This window comes from Tamandua tetradactyla, chromosome 1 (assembly GCF_023851605.1).
Source record: "Tamandua tetradactyla isolate mTamTet1 chromosome 1, mTamTet1.pri, whole genome shotgun sequence".
In the NCBI taxonomy this organism is placed as follows: domain Eukaryota; kingdom Metazoa; phylum Chordata; class Mammalia; order Pilosa; family Myrmecophagidae; genus Tamandua; species Tamandua tetradactyla.
In genome coordinates, this window is record NC_135327.1 from 223,689,451 (window position 1) to 223,709,305 (window position 19,855).

The 19,855-nt window shown below is 35.5% G+C and overlaps 1 protein-coding gene across 1 annotated transcript in view; it reads right to left on the minus strand.

The window, feature by feature from the left end:
• Window positions 1-1,559: 1,559 nt before the first annotated feature.
• The window catches only part of YME1L1 (YME1 like 1 ATPase), a 56,975-nt gene continuing 38,679 nt past the window's right edge, over window positions 1,560-19,855 (minus strand). The window contains exons 13-19 of the mRNA XM_077153199.1: window positions 16,151-16,263; window positions 14,875-15,030; window positions 13,767-13,918; window positions 10,578-10,704; window positions 10,416-10,489; window positions 6,288-6,374; window positions 1,560-4,044 (exon numbers count right to left, since the gene is read on the minus strand). Of these exons, the coding sequence (XP_077009314.1) occupies window positions 3,901-4,044; window positions 6,288-6,374; window positions 10,416-10,489; window positions 10,578-10,704; window positions 13,767-13,918; window positions 14,875-15,030; window positions 16,151-16,263 (853 nt within the window). The 3' untranslated portion in view covers window positions 1,560-3,900. The remainder of the gene's footprint in view (window positions 4,045-6,287; window positions 6,375-10,415; window positions 10,490-10,577; window positions 10,705-13,766; window positions 13,919-14,874; window positions 15,031-16,150; window positions 16,264-19,855) is intronic.

A 19,855-nucleotide genomic window follows, 5' to 3' on the forward strand; every position in this document is an offset into this window, starting at 1 on the left:
GGAAGAAAAGCATTCAATAGAAACTGTTTCTGAATGTCCCCAGATGTTAGATTTAACCAAGACTTCTGTGCTGGTTTGAAAGGATGTATGTACCCTGGAAAAGCCACATTTTAATCTTAATCCCATTTTGTAAAGGCAGTTTACAAATCCCATTTGGTAAAGGCAGCTGTTTCTTCTAATCCCTATTCAGTACTGCACGTCTGAAATATAATCAGGCCATTTCCCTGGAGATGTAATTCAATCAAGAGTGGTTGTTAAGCTGGATTAGGTCAAGACATGTCTCCACCCATTCGGTTGTGTCTTGATTCTTCTACTGGAATCCTATAAAAAGGAAACATTTTGGAGAATGAGGGAGATTCTGAGAGCAGAACGACAAAGCCACGAGAAGCAGAGTCCACCAGCCAGCGACCTTTGGAAATGAAGAGGGAAAATGCTTCCTGGGGAGCATCATGAAGGGAAGCCAGGAGAGAAAGCTAGCAGATGATGCCTTGTTTGCCACATGCCTTTCCAGATGAGAGAGAAATTCTGACTGTCTTCGCCATGTGCCTTCTAGTTTGAGAGAGAAACCCTGAACTTCACTGGCCTTCTTGAATCAAGGTATTTTTCCCTGGATGCCTAAGATTGGACTTTTCTATAGATTTGTTTTAATTCAGACATTTTCTTGGCCTTAGAACTGTAAGCTAGCAACTTATTAAAATCCCCCTTTAAAAAGCCATTCTGTTTCTACTATATTGTATTTTGGAAGCTAGCAAACTAGAATGACTTTAAAGCAGCTACTATAAAACAGCTTCAAAGATTAAGCAGGAATCATTTCTAAAGAATTAAAGAAAATTATGATGAAAACACAATAAATAAAGAATTTCCATAGTCAAACAGTGAAAAGACCAGGAAAAAAATCTTCAAAGCAGCAAAATCACATACATGGATCAACAATATGACCAGCAACTGACTTCTCAACAAAAACAATGGAAACTAGAGGGCAATGGAATGACAGACACAAAGTAATGAAATTAAAAAAAATGTTGACCAGCAAAATTAAGCTGGAAAAAAACAAAGAAAAAAAAAATGAAGGCAACATAAAACATATTTCCAGATAAACAAAGATAAGAGACATAAGATTATATAAAGCAGTCATTACATCAGTGTATTATTGAACTTATAGCATGTATAGATGTAATATATAAGACAATAATAGCAAAAAAGGAGAGGAAAGGAGATATACTGTGAAAAAGTTGCTACATTTTACCCCAATTAAGTCTGTATTATTTTGAAGTAGACTGTGATCAATTAAAATGCGTAATCATTCCTTGAGAAATTATTAAGACATAACTAAAAAAAAAAATTAAATAAAAATAAAGAGAAGTTAAAAATGGTACCCCCAATATGTATTTAACACAAAAGGTAGCAAAGGAGAAAACAACAAAAAAAGACACGAGACAAACAGAAAACAAATAGTAAGGTGGTAGATACAAATTCAATCATATCAATATTAAATGCAAATGAACTAAAGCCCCCATCTAAATGGCAGACTATCTGACTGAATAAAAAAGCAGGATCCATCTGATAAAGGATGTGTATTCACAACATACAAATTGTTACAACTTGAAAATAAGACAAACAACCAGAGTGAAACTTACCATATAATCTAGTAATATCGCTCCTAGAAAACTACTCAAGAAAAATTAAAACATACGTCCAGATGCAAAGACATGCCAAAGTTCATAGCAGTACTATTCACAATTCAACAATTCAAGCGTTCTCAACTAGTGAATAAATAAACAAATGTGGTATATCTAAACAATGGAATATTATTTAGCAATAAAACAGAAAAAATATTGATAAACACAACATGGATGAATCTATAAAACATGATCAACAATGGAATATTATTCAGACATAAAAAAGAATGAAGTTCTGATACATGTAACATGGATGAACTTTGAAAACATCATGTGAACAAAATAAACTGGACGCGAAAGAACATACATTGTATGATCAGAAAAGCAAACTTGGAGTCAGAATCTAGAATACTGGTTATCAGGGGAGAAGATGAAAATAGTGAATAGAGAATTAAGGCTTAAAATGTCCAAAGTTCCTCTATGGAACAAAAGAAATGTTTTAGTAATGGATGGTGGTAATGGCAGCACAACATTATGAATGTAATTAACAGCAATGAAATATATATATGAATGTGGTTAAAAGGGGAAATGTTGGAAGGTACTTATGGTAATAGAATAAAATTGTTTTAAAAAATCCATGAAACTTCATTACATAAACAGCAAAACCTAAATTAAACCATGAGCTATAGTTTATAGTACAATTATTAAAAATGTGGCTTCATCAATTGTAACAAACATACCACACCCTAAAGGAACCAAGGTATTAATAATAGGGTAGTATATGGGAATCCTGTATTTTATGCATGATTGTTCTGTAAAGCCCCAACTTCTCTAACAAAAAATAAATAAAAACAAACAAACTTGATACATGAAACAAGACAGATGCAAAAGACAATACATTATTTGATTTCATTTATGTAAAATGTCCAAAAAGGGGATATTTAGAGATTGAAAGCAGATCACTGTTGTCTTGGAATTGTCATGAGGGTTGCATAAAAATAAATCTTTGAATTATACACTTATAATGGGTGAATTGCACTTCAAGATATATGGAGAAACAGAAAAAGAGGGAGGAAGGAGAGAGAGAAAAAAAGAGAATGAAGGAAGACCGAGAGAAAAAGAAAGGAGGAGGTAATTAAAACAACTGGGCAAATGTAAACAACTGGTGAATCTGGATCAAAGCTATATCCAAGTTCCTTTTACTATTCTTACGTTTCTCTAAATTTGAAATTACATCAAAATTTAAAATTACAAAAACAAGATGAAGAATACTGAATAACAAGCTCCCTCCAACTATATTCACCTTCTTCAATGAAGACCATATACAGTTTTAAAGTTATTAAAAAACTGCAAGTAATTTTAATAAAATAACTTCAAGAATGTAATTTGGTTGTAAAGCCAATACAATGTTTAAAATAATTTCTCTGATGAGTTAAGTAAAAATTCATCTGTAAATCCTGTAAGAACATGTTCATATTCACAAAATCTGAATTAAAAATAAACATGCCTTCCTTCTCTAATACAGGGTAAATTCAAAAGCTCACTTTGAAGAAGGTGAGTTTTTGCTTTAATTTTGCTTTTCATAACAAACATAATTATATAGTTATTCAGAATATGAGGGTTGTTACTCATTTAACAAAATGCTGCTGCTCTGAAATAAGTTTCATTAGTCAGTGATAGCAATGTTAAAAAGAACATGAAAATCCATGCTGCATTTTTTGAAAGGTTACAATCATTTAAATTTGGTTTATATCTGTTTATCTACAATTCTTTCTTATAAAGAAATTTCTTCTATGGTCTAAGAGCAACTTAAGTTTCAACTGATGCGAGGAGAAATATGGTGTGCCAACAGCTAAACAGCATCATTTCATTATCAAAGACAAATGATAGACAATCCTTAAACAATTTTAGTTTGCAAATTAAAAATACTTCCCAAGAGCTAAAGGCACCATTTTTATTCACATTTGACACAGTAATCAACCATAAAAAACATTACTTACTTTTAACGTAATAACTGATTGACATTTCTCAAACAAGGTTTTCAATCCTGATAGTTGTTTATTTTCTTTAATATATTTGCTATGTGCTGCTAATTTGCACTAGATGTCATGAGAATAACCAAAATTAGATAAATGTGACCAAAGATTGACAAAGTGTTACACACCCTTGAAATATACCGAGTCAAGAAGGAGGGTGGGGGAAGTGTTGCATAAGAAGACTACTGCAATGCTACTTATATTCTTGCAATAAAACCAGCTATGCATTTATATCAAGAGAGTTATCATCTCACTTCCAATTTCTTCCCCTCAAGAACAATTTGAATCTCTTTGGCATCCAAAGTCTCATAGGTTAATAAAGCTTCTGCTAGATTCTTATGCTCTTTCGCATGAGTCTTCAAGATATGTTTTGCTCTTTCATACGAGTCCTGCAATAGAAAAGCAAATATATGCAATGAAACCGAACACTAAGGGGAAGCAAAAACCAGTCAATGGGAAAAGAAATAAAAACTTTACATACCCTAAAAAATGTTAAATTTGTTCTTTTATGTTTGCAACAGGTAAAAAGCTTGGATTCCCAAGATAGTTCTTTCACATTTTCAAATGTTCTGTTTCTAACCTCACATACACAGGTAACTGAGGACCACTCAAAGACTACTTATGCTGTTTAAAAGAAAAGTATACATTGTACTTATCTGGTTTGTAAATTAAGGCCTGTGAACACAGAAATCTATTTCTCTAGTCTATAGTTGTGGTAAAAAGACAGGGAGTTTACTCCTTTTGTCGCGTGAGATTTCTCCAATTTACTGAATCTAAAACTGCTGGATAAGGCATATCTTTCCATTCTTTTAAGTGGCAACTCACTCATCAATTTCTGACAACTGCAATACAATATTATTCCAGACGATTTTCAATTTTCATACATTTGATTTGTTTTTTTTTTTTTTGCAATGCATCTTAAACTTGTCACTTAAATGCTTCAACTGACTTCAAAGGTGACTCTGGAAAAGGCTATCAGCTCAAGGCACTACTAATATTCGCAGGTCTTGGCTTTTGTTTATAAAAAATCTGCGCCATTATTTGAATATTTAATTGTATTCTGATCTTTATAAAAGTGGGTGGAAAATGTAAAAATAAATTTACTCTCATCAAGAAGCACATAGTTATTAAAAAATAAGCATTATTAAATATTGGATTTTGATCTTTACATGTTCAACTATGAAATTCTTAAATGAAAGAAAAAATATAAAACACTAGAAATAGAGCATGGAAGATAAAAAAAAACAAGGTGAAATTAGGAATTTTTTTAGCTCTCTTGAGCCAAAATCCTTGCTTTATATACATGTAAGAATACTACTGAGTTCTTATGCTTTTCATATATGTATTTGAACTAAGATGCTACCAACTGATAAAACAATGTAACCTTGCCATCTTGTGGCAACAATATCTACTGTCTTTTCAATCTATCCTTACAGACGAAAAGGATTCTATTTTTGCTATTCTGTTTTCTGGGTTTTCAGAAACGTATCATGGCAAAGAAAGACTATTTCCTATGCTGGAGTTCCACCGGATAGATAATTTATGCATAATAACACAAACAGCAACGGATATAGAATAATGCTTCTGGGAAGGAAGAGATCATCTCTTCAGAAACATCTTCTAAACCTTTTCATTATACAAACTCTCTATAATCTGAAAACACTTTTACCTCCACGAGTTAATCAAAACCTGGCACTCTCCTGTGGAGACTGCACTTTCTAAGCCCTTTTAAGCAGCAGCTATTTATTCCCTCTTTTCCCACATACTTCAGGAGGGAGATGTGAGATCTTTGCTCCCATCAGCACATCCAGACCATTACTACCCTATTCTCTTCTATAAACACAATTCCTTTGCAGTTCATACCGATTGTCTATAACTCTATTCAGCCCTCGTCACTGTCCATTTAACATCTACCCTAATACACTGCCTCTTTCACTGAAGACTTTTCATTTGACTACATCAGTATCTCTTAAACCCATCCATATTTCTCTATTTGTACTTTCACCACCCTAATCCAAGCGCCCATAATCATGCCTGGATTACCATAGCAGCCTACTAAATGATCTAACTGAATGTACTCTCACATTTCTTTTGTTTTAAAATATGGACAGGTACCAGGAATCAAACCCGGGAATCTGGTATGGCAGGTGAGAACTCTGCCACTGAGCCATTGTGGCCCACCCTACTCTCACATTTTTTAACCCAAATCTGAATTGGACACTGCAGCCAAAGGAATATGTTTTGCTTATTTTGTATTCTCAGAACATGCAGCTGCTGGTTACAAAGCATACAGCCAATAACATTTGTTGAATAAATAAAGGACAGAGTGGGAAAATAAGAGTCAGAGACTCAATAAACAACATTCGCTATTCTCTTATGGTTTTGAATTCTTATAACCACAGATATAAACTGTTCTTAACCCATGGGAAGAATAAAATAAAGGTTGAGTTCACAACAAGAGGTTCCCTAACAACATATTTAAATCATAGTTACAATGGTGCATCTATTATCATTATATGTAGTGGCATTTCTAATGAACAGAGAGCCTTCATTTTTTATTTTATAAGCATCCAACTACTTAGTCACACACTGTCTAAATGAATAAATAAACATAGGAAAGTATTATCATTACCCTTAGAAGGATTCTTATTTCTTGTTCAATAGCAGATTGAGTTTCGGGACTCAGTTTTCCTGTGTCATTGTAGGTCATAACACCAAGCTAAAACCAAAAGGAAGACAGTAATTGAACAGCATAGCCCAAAAGCACTAACAAGGATAAGAGAAAGTTGTGCTGGTTTGAAAGGATGCATGTACCCTAGAAAAGCCATGTTTTAATCAAAATCCCATTTCATAAAGGTAGAATAATCCCTATTTAATACTGTATGCTTGAAATTGTGATCAGATCATCTCCTTGGAGATGTGATTTAATCAAGAGTGGTTGTCAGGCTGGGTTAGGTGACATGTCTCCACCTATTTGGGTGGATTGTTTCTGGAGTCTTATAAAAGAGGAAACAATTTGGAGAATGAAAGAGATTCAGAGAGAGCAGAGAAGAATGACAGCCACAAGAAGCAGAGAGCCCACAAGCAGTGACCTTTGGAGATGAAGAGGGAAAACGCCTCCCAGGGAGCTTCATCAAACAGGAAGTCAGGAGAGAAAGCTAGCCGATGATGCCTTGCTCGTCATGTGCCCTTCCAGCTTAGAGAGAAACTGTGACTGTTTCTGCCATATGACTTTCACTTGAAAAAGAAGCCTTGAACTTCACTGGCCTTCCTGAACCAAGGTGTCTTTCCTTAGATGCCTTAGATTGGACATTTCTAAAGATTTGCTTTAATTGGACATTTTCTCGGCCTTAGAACTGTAAACTAGCAACTTATTTAATTCTCCTTTTTAAAAGCCATTCTGTTTCTGATATATTGCATTCCAGCAGCTAGCAAACTAGAACAAAAGTATTGTATTATATATAAGGCAACAAATATCAGGTGGGCAAGGGAGATAGATATTATAAAAATAAATGACCTGAGGGCAAAGAATTTTCATCATTCTCCTGAAAGCATAAAGACCAAAATTAAAACAGTAAAAATGTGAGGAAGAGAGAAAATTTATTGTATTCTGACTAGTGCATTTCCTAATTTAACCTGAATGGTCAGTTTAATTGAACACCATAAATACATGGAACCTTGAACAGGCATGAGATTTTATTAGTTCGTCCAGGTTAGTGTGATGCTCTGATAAATCCCAGAGTGATTTGAACAAGTGAATAAAGAAATATTTGCAAAGGCCCCTTGGAATGGGGAGAAAGGGGGAAAAATTCAACTTCCCCATTTGGAGAATTCCTAATATTCTTGCAAGCAGTGGGGACAACCAAATCAATAGGTTAAGCCCTCTATCTTGGGGTTTGTCCTTATGAAATTTATTCCTACAAAGGACAGGTGAAGGTTACTTAAAATTATGCCTAAAAGCCACCCACACAGAACCTCTTTTTTTGTTCAGATGTGGCCTCTCTTTCTAAGCCAACACTGCAAATGAACTCACTGGCCACCTCCTCTATTGAGACATAACACCCAGGGGTGTAAATGCCCCTGGCAGCATGGGACAGAAATCCTGGGATGATCTGGAACTCGGCATCAAGGGAAAAAAACCTTCTGGACCAAAAGCGGAAGAGAAAAATGAGACAAAATAAAGTGTCAGTGACTAACAGATTTCAGAGTTGAGAGGTTATCCTGAAGTTATTCTTATGTATTATACAGATATTCCCTTTTTAGCTTATGGTGTATTAGAGTGGCTAGAAGGAAGTACCTGAAACTGTAGAGCTGTGTTCCAATAGCCATGTTTCTTGAAGATGACTGTATAATGATGATTGTACAACTTTTGTAATGTGAGTGTGTGACTGTGAAAATCTTATGTCTGACGCTACTTTTATCTATGGCATGGACAGATGAGTAAAAAAATATGAATAAAAATAAACAAATAATGGGGGAACAAAGGTTAAAATAAAGTAGATTGGAATACCAGTGGTCAATGAGAGGGAAGGGTAAGGGGTATAGATGTATGAGTTTCTTCTTTTTTCTTTCTTTTGCTGGAGAGATACAATTGTTCAAAAAAAATGATCATGGTGATGAGGAATACACAACTATGTGAGCCACTGATGGTTCACCATGTATAGAATGTTTGTTTTCTATAATAAAAGTATTAAAAAAAGAAAAAAGAAAATTCAAAATTACTTTATGTCATGTTTTGAGTAGGTTCTAAGCTCTAAGAACCTATCTAAGACTATTTTAAGTTCAAAAATCTACAATTTGGAGTACAGAAGAGCTGTGTGGAGCCATGGGGATAATGAAGGAATGTGAAACACAAGGAAATGGGAAGTAAGCAATTTCAGCAACACGCTCTTCTATTCCACATGTACAGAGAAGACTAAAGAAGTTTTATCATTTGGTTAAATCATGAGGTTAGAACTGCTACTGTCTGGAAAACTAAAATGATGGCAGTATAAAATGTGTAAGATGGCAATGTAAAATATAATTTCTCTATAGAATGTCTGAACAACTAGAAAAACTAGCAGAGCCATCTTCTTCAAAACTTCAGAAAACTCGATAAAGGGTTGCAGTAACTAGTCTAGAGTCTACCCTAGAAAATGCAGCTTTAAAAATGGTAGGAGAGGGGGTACAGGGGTAGTTCAGTGGTAGAATTCTCAATGGCCATGTGGGAGACCTGTTCGATACCTGGCCCATGTACTTTCCAAAAAGCAAACAAACAAAAATTCAACAAATGGTGCTGCAATAATGGGACACTCACATGGAAAAAGAATGAAATGTGATGCCCCCCATACAGCATACCGCCCCCCCAAAAAGGTAGGAGATGAGCCCTGAAACCCAGAGGTACCAGTCTCTTCAAGAACATTAACCAATTTCGTTCCTCTACCTCATAAACTGAACATCAACCAGTCTCCCTACACAGACATTAAAATAGCCATTGCCCAGATAGATATCCCTGAAGATTGAGAGAATAATCAAATGAAAGGGAAGTATAATTGAGGAGTTAGAATATAACAAATGATTATGATCACTGACTCATTATATAGATGCTTCTTTTTAGTTTTTACTATATTAGAATAGCCAGAAGGAAATACCTGAAACTGCAGAACTATAATCCAGTAGCCTTGATCTCTGATAATGACTGTATCATATAGCTTTTATTGTGTGACCATATGATTATAAAAATCTTGTGACTGACACTCCCTTTATCAAGTGTATAGACAGATGAGTAATAAAATAAAGAATTGCATGAAAACAAAAGTTCAGGAATGGGGGAAATACACCTATGTAAATTATGGACAATACTTACAGTACTACTTTAATAGTCTTTCATCAATCGTAGCCAATGTAACTATCACCAAAAAAATAGAATTACAAAACGAACTGTTATCAATTGTAACATTTTCCACAACAATAACAAGTGTTGGTGGTAGGATGGTATATGGAAATCCTGTATTTTATTTTTATTTATTTATTTTGTTGCGTGGACAGGCACAGGGAATCAAACCTGGGTCTCTGGCATGGTAGGCAAGAATTCTACTTGCTGAGCCACCATTGCAGCGCCCAGGAATCCTGTAATTTTATGCATGATTGCTCTGTAAACCTACAACTTCTCTAATAAAAAAATTTTTTAATTAAATAAAAAAAAGGTTGGAAGAAGCTTGTGGTCCCCTTTCCTATCCCTCACAGCAACATGTGGACTCAAACTGCATTCCTATTTGTGGGTCCATCCCTACCCCATTTCAGAGAGAGAAGGGTAACCCCTATATGCATACTGGAGTGCCTTAATGTCAAAGCCAATCTATAGAGTAGAAGCCTGAACCACAATTCTCTCAGGCCAGCCTTCTCAGAACTTGCCCTGCAGCAGGCAGCTAAAGCACTATAAGAAACAATTAAGTTAAAATGGCCCGGGGCAAAAGATGACCTGCTTTAAAACAAAAAACAGAGCACCTAGGATTTCAAAGAAAGTAGAAGTCTGGGGCATTCAAATTCTTGTAAACAGTGGAATTCCAAAACCTAATATATGTATTATGGGAATTCCAGAAAGAGAAGAACGTGACAGAAAGAATATTCAAAGAAATAATGGTAGAATGCACAACTAAAATACACTTGGAATAAGGCAGGAGAAAATTAATGTTATCTACAAGAAACCTCTCTCACAAAGAGGCACTTGGTAAATCATCAGGGTATAAGCATCTAATACAAGAGAGAGGATTTTTATTACCTTTTCACTCATTCCAAATTTGGTAACCATGTGCTTTGCAATTTTAGTTGCATTATCAAAATCACTGGAAGCGCCTAAAATAAAAAAAATTATATATAAACTCAGTTTTTAAAGAATATCCAACAAACACAATTTGAATTAAAGTCATTCTTTATAGCTAACCTGTTGTAATATGGTCAGTTCCAAATATAAGCTCCTCTGCTACTCTTCCTCCCATACTAACATCCATTTGTGCAAGTAGCTGGGCTCTAGTTTCATTCCACCTATCATTCTCAGGCAACAGGGACACCTGGACAATTGAAAAATAATCAGGTAATAACCAAAGATCTGAAATCATCAGGCTAAAAAACATAATTATTGTTTAGCACTCACTACAGTGCTTGATACCACTCTGCTGAAAGCAGACATTTAAAAGAGCTGGTTATACTAAAGGATCCTGGTTCCCAAGGCACACTGGGAACCCCCTGCCTGGGCCTTGACCAGGTGAAAACAGCAGGATTTTTCACTTCTCTTCTTCGGATGCCATTTGCCTGTGAAGGCAGGCAAAATCACAGGAGCTTTACTTGGAAGCACCCTACATGTGTATGAAATCCCTTCTTTATTTCGCATTCTAGATTTTCCTTAGCTGAATACTTACAATCAGACCCTGTGATGATCCCTGCCCTAATGAAGTTAGAGTTGAAAAGAACAAAAAGAAATTAACAAGTAAATCTAACATTTAAGTGGTTAAAGGAGAGGATAAAAAAAAGACACCCACTTTGGACAGGGTGATCAAGGACAGCCTCTTGGAGGAAGAATCATCAGAATGAAAAGGAGCCAGTCAGGAAAGAGAGAAAGGGATAGCAAATACAAAGAATGGGTAGGTCCAGAAAAGACATGGTTGTATGAGTGAGTATGGCTTAAGACAAGATTGAAAGGAAGGTGGACAGGAGATAGCATATGCAGGCCTCACAGGGAACAGTGAAGAGCTGAGATTTTAATGCAAGTTCAGTAAGATGCAATGAAGGATTTTAGAGATGTGGAATACCAGGCTCTGGGTGACATGGTAAAAAGGTCCCTCTGGCTCTGTGAGAATGATGGGTCAGGGAATGCATGGGTGGCTCTGGGGCGAGCAGCAGGGGGTACTACTGGAATCTAGATAAGGCAACAGGACTGAGGCCATGGTGGGAGGAGGGGAAATGGAGCAGAAAGGACCAATCTGAGAGCTACTTTAGAAGACAAATGAACAGAACTTGGTGACTTAAAAAATCTTATTGTCACTCTGGATAAAAGCCAAAAATTATTTCACAATTTAAAACAGAGATGGATATGAGGTGAATGATAATAAAATCAACTACTCATAAAATACAGAAAATTCTTTATCAAGCAAAAGTACAGTTTATAAACTAAAGTGGCTAATGCAATAAGACTCCAAATGTATAATATCTGAAATATATTGAAATATTCTTTATCAGCAAACCAATATCACACGTGTGTCTACCTGATGCTGAGATGGTTCAAAGACGAAAAGAAGAAAGAACAAAAATACTTAGTAATATCTTTCTCTTGAGAACAATGAAATTATCTAAAATTTGGATTACTGATGGACTGCTGACTTTGGACATTACACATGAGGTCCAGTAGACAGAGATGGCTGAAATATGCACTGATAACAAATAGACTGGTGAACGATGGTGTAAACATATGATTGAACACAGTGCTACCACAAAAAGGAACAAAGCTGTGAGGCATGCAATAATGTGAACGAACCTGTGGGACATTTGGTGAGGCAAAATAAGCCAGAACCAAAAAAGCAAATATTGTATGATCTCGTTTAGAAAATAGTTTTAAGAAAACTGGGGCCTAGATTGTAAGCTCTTACAACAGTCACCTTTAGTCCAGAGTGGTAATATTACTTCTGGATTTTGAGAGGCTGTTTCATATATGCATAACCTGTTACTCTGAGGTAAGAATGGATCCTTTCAGGTCAGGATTAAGGTAATTCAGAATACAGGGGCAAAATCCCAGATACTGTACCAAACATTACGGACAACCAAATCAATAGACAAGCCCTTGATCTTGAGGATTGCTCTTGTGAAGCTTATGCATTTACTGGAGAAGCTTAGGTACGCATGCCTAAGAGTCACCCCTAGAAGACCTCTTTTGTTGCTCACTAAACCCAACTCTGCTAGTGAAACCATTGCTCTCCCCACTACGTGGGACATCACTCACAGGGATGTGCCTGGCCCTGACACCATGGGATCAACAGCGCTATCCTGACCAAAAGAGGGAAAAGAAGTTTAAAGAAATAAGGTATAAGTGGCTGAGAGAGTTCAAATACAGCTGAGAGGCTACATGGAGGACATTCCTATGCATACTTTAGTTAGACATTGCTACCTATCATAACTTGCCAAATCCCAACCAAAACCATTCCTGCCAATGCTAGGGCATTATTAAGATTCTACAAAGGCTCTGTGTATTAGGGTAACTTTCCAAAACCTACAACCTCCAGATGGGTGCCTGGACCAGAAAAAGTCCTATAATGCAGAGCAGCAAGCCTCTCCAGAACATCAACTAGTTCTATACCCTATCCCATATTATCGCAGCCTCTTCTAATATGAAAAAGTTAGAATGGGCATAACCCAAATACCCCCAAAGAGTGGGAGAAAGACCAAAGATGATGGTGGAGTTATAACAGGAAGGTTGGGTTTAACAAATGAGTATGAGTGCTGAAACAATATACTAGTATTTCTTTTAGCCTCCATTACCTTAGAGCAACTAGAAATAAAAACCTAAAATTGTGGAATTGTAACTCATACCAAACTTTAAAATCCATTCTACAACTAACTACTGTGATATACTTGAAATTTATTGCTTTTATGTAAATATTTTATTTAAAGAGAAGGAGGAGTATAACAGAGAAGATAGGGCTTAACAAATGAGTATGACTGCTGAATCATTATATTAACATTTCTATGGTTTCCAGTGTCTTGGAGCAGCTAGAAGAAAAAACAAAAAGCCATGGAATTGTAACCCATATCAAACTTTAAAATCTGTTCTATAACTACTTGTTAAAATGTACTTGGAAATGTATTGTTTTTTGTATATGTTATACATATACAAAACACATAAAAAATGTTAAAAAAAACACAAAAAAACAGTAAGTAGCCTAATTTTTATTTTATTTTTTGCACAGATAGGCACGAGAATCAAATCCAGGTATCGAACCCGGGTCTCCAGCATGGCAGGCGAGAACTCTGCCACTGAGTCACAGTGGCCCACCCCCTAATTTTCTTTCAGGATGTCTTAATTTCCTACATGAGCTGCTGAAGCACTCTTTTCTGAAAGCAAAGAAAATTAATTGATACTTACATGTCCAAGTGTTGGCCCCCGTGGCATGATTGTAGCTTTGTTGATAGGCATTGCATCTTTAGTGTAATATGCAATAATAGCATGTCCAGATTCATGATATGCTGTGATGGTTTTGTTTTTGTTATCAATTTCCACACTTCTACGTTCAGGCCCTAAAGAAAAAATTTAATTAAGTAAAATTACTCCATTAGAAAAGTAAAGTAGATGAATGAAATCTCTTCGCTTTAATGTCATTGTTAGAGCAAAGTGATTTACTATTTTTAATAGTTCAAACAGAGTAAAAGTTTCTTTAAAATATGAGAATTCACATTAACATATGGAAACCACATATCTGCCTACTGAAAACCAAAATTATAAAAAACTATCAACCTTACTGTATACTTTTTGTATACTTCGGATGGATTGCATGGTGTGTGAATGCACTCTGATAAAACTGCATTAAAAAAGAAAAAATAGGGCAAGTAATGGTGGCACAGTGGCAGAGTTCTTGCCTGCCATGCCGGAAGCCCGGGTTCAATAGCCAGTGCCTGTCTATGCCAAAAGAAAAAAATTTTATATCCAAAAATGTAAATTATTTTTTAGAAACAGAATTTTATTTTCTAGAAACAGAATTTTAATTCTAGAAAATAAACTTCTCATTTAACAGGAATGTCATAAATAACTTGTTTTCAAGCTAGTAAAGCATTAAAACCAAAAAAAAATATGGATAAAAAATAAATTCAGTCATCTTTTATTGACATAGGACAAGAAGAAATGCATGGGCCCTCTCTCAACCACTATAATTATGTAAGCTACTGGTATGTATTTTATTTTTAAGAGACCAGATTTTGTTGATATTTTTACATATATGTTTTCAGGTTTCCATATCTTCTTTTTAACTTTTCATTCTCTTCAGAAGAGAGGTCTTCTAACAATAAGGCAGAATTAATAAATATGCTACACAATAAAACTGAGTCCACATGGTTGACAAGACATAAGAAAATGTTATTGTAAGATTATATTCAACAAAACTATAGATTTTAGCTGTCTAAATACAGCGTCAAAAACGAAAATAAAGAGAAAAAAGGAGAAGGGAAGTTATTTATTTTCTAAACCAGTGAAAACCTACCCATTAGAATTTTATCTTTGGAAAATTCAAGTTCCTTCATGGTAACCATTTCTTTTCCATCAACAGCTGCCTTTAATGCAGCTTGGTTCACAAGATTCTCCAACTCTGCTCCAGAAAAGCCAACAGTACCCCGAGCTATAATTTCTGGATCCACAGCTATGGGAAAAAAGCATGTAATATTAAAAAGTTCAAAACCAAATTCAATGATAAAGTATTTAAGCCTTCCAGCCTCCTATATTCTGGAGCAACTGGAAGGGAAAAAATCTGAGAGGATCATATGGTAGTTCATGAGAAACTCTGAGATGTGTCTTGAAATTACTTGTTGAAGAGTGCTTTAAAAACAAAGCAAAGAAATTTAAAAAAAAAAAAGGAAAGAAAGAAAACCAAATCCAAGGGCAGTGGTTTTTTGCTTAATAAAACTACAGTAAAATTAAGCTCATGATTAAATTCACTTTAATAAAATAGGGGGAATTAGCACGAAACTATGCAATTAAAATAGATTGGCATAGGGACACATCACCAAAGTTCCAAAATTTAAATAGCTTTGTGAAAAAAAACGAAAGAAATACAGAGTCGCCAGGATGTGAATTATGAGCCTTCAATTATGAGCTTTATTGTTACTAACCTAACCACAACCTGGAAAAAAAACCAACAGATAACATCCTGTTCTCTCAATTTCATCTTGAAATATATATAAAAGCTCTCCTTATGATTAGCACTATGTTTCCTAAACATATTTAATTATTGTTGAAAATACTGCAGCTTTAATAACTTTATTAACTTGGGCCCATAACATTTCTATGCATTTTGTTTTATATATTCCTTCTCCTCCTTTTGGCTCTAAACAGTATCATGAGCTATTGTTTCAGTGCAATTTCTAATATTCTGAATTTTACATTGTTCTTCAAAAATACTTATACAATTGTGAATTACTGATTATATATGTAAAATGGAATGATCATAACGTAAGAATGCTTGTGTTTGTATGTTGGCATGTTTAATAAATAAGTTAAAAAACAAAAATGAGCAAAAAAAATACTTATACATGTATTTATCTTTAAGTGTTGTGTGTCTGAATACTCTAAAGGAAACTGTTTTTGGAATCAGACTTCAAATATAGATTTTCTGTGTACAAATTAATTAAGGAATGGTCTTAAGTTTTAAAAAGACATATAAATGAACAGAACTTCAAAAACATTTATTAAGTAAGGACCAGACCATAAAAAGGTGGATGCACATATTACCATTTTATGAAGACAATAGTATCTGTACTTACACTGATCATACTTTATTTTATTGAGATACCATTTCAAAATTTCTGTTCGACCTTTCACATCTGGCCTTGGAACTGTAACTTGCATATCAAAACGACCAGGACGGATTAAGGCACTATAACGGATACAAAAAGAAAACACTAATTAATAAATATTATTTATTCTGAATTTTAAGTTAAACATTTCAATTTCAAGTCAGTTTAGTGACTGACTCACTAAACAGATGATGGGAATAAAATAGGTGGCAGCCAGAGATTTTTAAAACACAGCTCAAATAACATTCTCAATAACTGATAGAGCAAAGGTTGATAAAGATCTCTGTGCTCATCTATGCAGCACAAACTCTCAGAAAATAATGCAATAATAAAAAATTATTCTGTGAAGGAATAATTAATTCCATAGCAGTCCACTATTGAGAGCTACACTCCCATTTCAACTGCTAAGTATAAAATGTTAGTGTTTTAAGGCAACATACTAGATTAAATATCACTAACCTCTATAATGAAATCAACAAAAAATTTAATGCTAATTTTAATTTAAAGCTCATATTAATACTACAGTAAGTTTTATTTTAAAAATGCTCTCTGCAAAACCACAATGAGATATCATCTCACACCCACCAGAATGGCCACTATCAACAAAACAGAAAATGACAGGTGCTGGAGAGGATGTGGAGAAAGAGGCACACTTATTCACTGTTGGTGGGAATGTCAAATGGTGCAACCACTGTGGAAGGCAGTTTGGCGGTTCCTCAAAAAGCTGAATATAGAATTGCCATATGACCCAGCAATATCATTGCTAGGTATCTACTCAGAGGACATAAGGGCAAAGACACAAACGGACATTTGCACACCAATGTTTATAGCAGCATTATTTACAATTGCAAGGAGATGGAAACAGCCAAAATGTTCTTCAATAGATGAGTGGCTAAACAAACTGTGGTATATACATACGATGGAATATTATGCAGCTCTAAGACAGAATAAACTTATGATGTATGTAACAACATGGATGGACCTTGAGAACATTATGCTGAGTGAGACTAGCCAAAAACTAAAGGACAAATACTGTATGGTCTCACTGATATGAACCGACATTAGTGAATAAACTTGTAATATGTCGTTGGTAACAGAGACCATCAGGAGATAGAAATAGGGTAAGATAGTGGGTAACTGGAGCTGAAGGGATACAGACTGTGCTACAGGACTGGACACAAAAACTCAGAAATGGACAGCACAATACTACCTAACTGTAATGTAATTATGTTAAAACATTGAATGAAGCTGCATGTGAGAATGATAGAGGGAGGAGGGCTGGGGACATAAATGAAATCAGAAAGAAAGATAGCTGTTAAAGATCAAGATGGTATAATCTAGGAATGCCTAGAGTGTATAGTAATAGTGAATAGTACAATGTACAAATTTTAAAAATGTTTTGGCATGAGGAAGAACAAAGGAATGTCATTATTGTAGGGTGCTGAAAATAGATGATAATTGATACTTTAAAATGTCACCTTATGTGTGAGACTAAAGCAAAAAATGTTTGTTACAAAATTTAGATTTTGACTAGAGCATTTCCTAATATAACTCATGTAGATAGTTTGATTGAATGTCATAAGTACTTGGAATCTCAGTTAGCACATGAGATTTTGTTGGTTTGTCCAGAGTGATGCCCCGATCAATCCCAGAATGATTTGATCAGTGACTGGAAAAGTATTTGCAAGCCCCCTTCGGGGAATGGTGAGAGTGGGGAGAAATTCAACTTCCCCAAGTTGAATTTCTGATATTCTCACAAGCAGTGCGGACACCCAAAGCTATAGGCTGAGCCCCCAGTCTTGGGGTTTGTTCACATGAAACTTAACACCACAAAGGATAGGTCAAGTCTACTTAAAATTTAGGCCTAAGAGTCACCCCCAAGAGAGCCTCTTTTGTTGCTCAGATGTGGCCCCTCTCTCTAGCCAACACAACGAGCAGTCTCACCACCCTCCCCCTCTCTGCGTGGGACATGACTCCCAGGGGTGTGGACCTTCCTGGCAACGTGGGACAGAGATCCTGGAATGAGCTAAGACTCAGCATCAACGGATTGAGAAAAACCCTAGAATGAGCTGAGAATTAACATCAAGGGATTGAGAGAAACTTCTCGACCAAAAGGGGGAAGAGCAAAATGAGACAAAGTGTCAATGGCTGAGAGATTCCAAACAGAGTCGAGAGGTTATCCTGGCAACGTGAGACAGAAATCCTAGAATAAGCTAAGACTCAACATCAAGGGATTGAGAAAACCTTCTCGACCAAAAAGGGGAAGAGTGAAATGAGACAAAATGTCAACGACTGAGAGATTCCAAACAGAGTCGGGAGGTTATCCTGGAGGTTATTCTTACGCATTAAGTAGATATCACCTTGTTGTTCAAGATGTAGTGGAGAGGCTGGAGGGAATTGCCTGAAAATGTAGTGCTGTGTTCCAGTAGCCATGTTTCTTCATGATGACTGAACAATGATATAGCTTTCACAATGAGACTCTGTGAATGTGAAAACCTTATGTCTGATGCTCCCTTTAGCTACTATATCAACAGAAGAGTAGAACATATGGAATAAAAATAAATAATAGGGGGAACAAATGTTAAAATAAATTCAGTTTGAAATAGTGGTAAATGAAAGCAAGGGGTAAGGGGTATGGTATGTATAGTCTTTTTTTTTCTCTATTATCATTTTAGTTCTTTTTCCGTTGTCTTTTTATTTCTTTTTCTAAATCGATGCAAATGTACTAAGAAATGATGAATATGCAACTATGCGATATATTAAGAATTACTGATTGTATATGTAAAATGGAATGATATCTAAATGTTTTGTTCGTTAATTTAATTAATAAAAAAGTTAAAAAAAAATGCTCTGCTAAAATAAACTTGAGATATTAGAAATCTTCTTTTTTTTTAACAGATTTATTGAGACTTTGCAGCATTTCATCACCCCAAAAGAAATCCCCTGTTCATTAATAGTTACCCCAGGCCCCCACCCCATGTTGAGAATAAGACACTCCAAGTAGTTGCCTACAATGACCAGGACAGAAGTTAAGGATCATCTCCTCCTCAGGGGGGGGAAAGAATGTACAGATGGTATCACAAACAAAGTATTAAAATTCCCCTCCCTTGATCACTGTTGATAAAAAACCTTCAGACCCCTCTGTCACAAGACTCTGCTGAAACTGTTTTAGCACCCTATGGAATATCTTTGCTAAGCCCTTACAAGCTCTTCCTTGTATTCCCTGCCCTTCTGTGGAACACTGACTTCAATTTTTCCCAATGGCCATCACGGGGAAAGATCTTCTCCTGTGTGTGTGTGTGTGTTTTGCATGGGCAGGCACCAGAAATCGAACCCAGGTCTCCAGCGGGCAAGAACTCTTGCCTGCTAAGCCACCGTGGCCTGCCCCTTCTGTGTTTTAAGTCCCCATAAAACCCATGCCTAACTCTCTGCCTAGTGTTCTTTGGTCTTAATGCTGCATCAACCTGAGTTGGAACACTCCCCATTATCCCCAGTCTCTGGCAACCACTCATCTACTTTCTGTCTCTATCAATATGCCTATTCTGGCAATTCCATATAAACAGAATCATACATTATGTGGCCTTCTGTGACTGGTTTCTTTCATTCAGCAAAATGGATTTCAAAGTTCACCCACACTGTAGTGTGTTATCAGCACTTCACAAAATTTTCCTT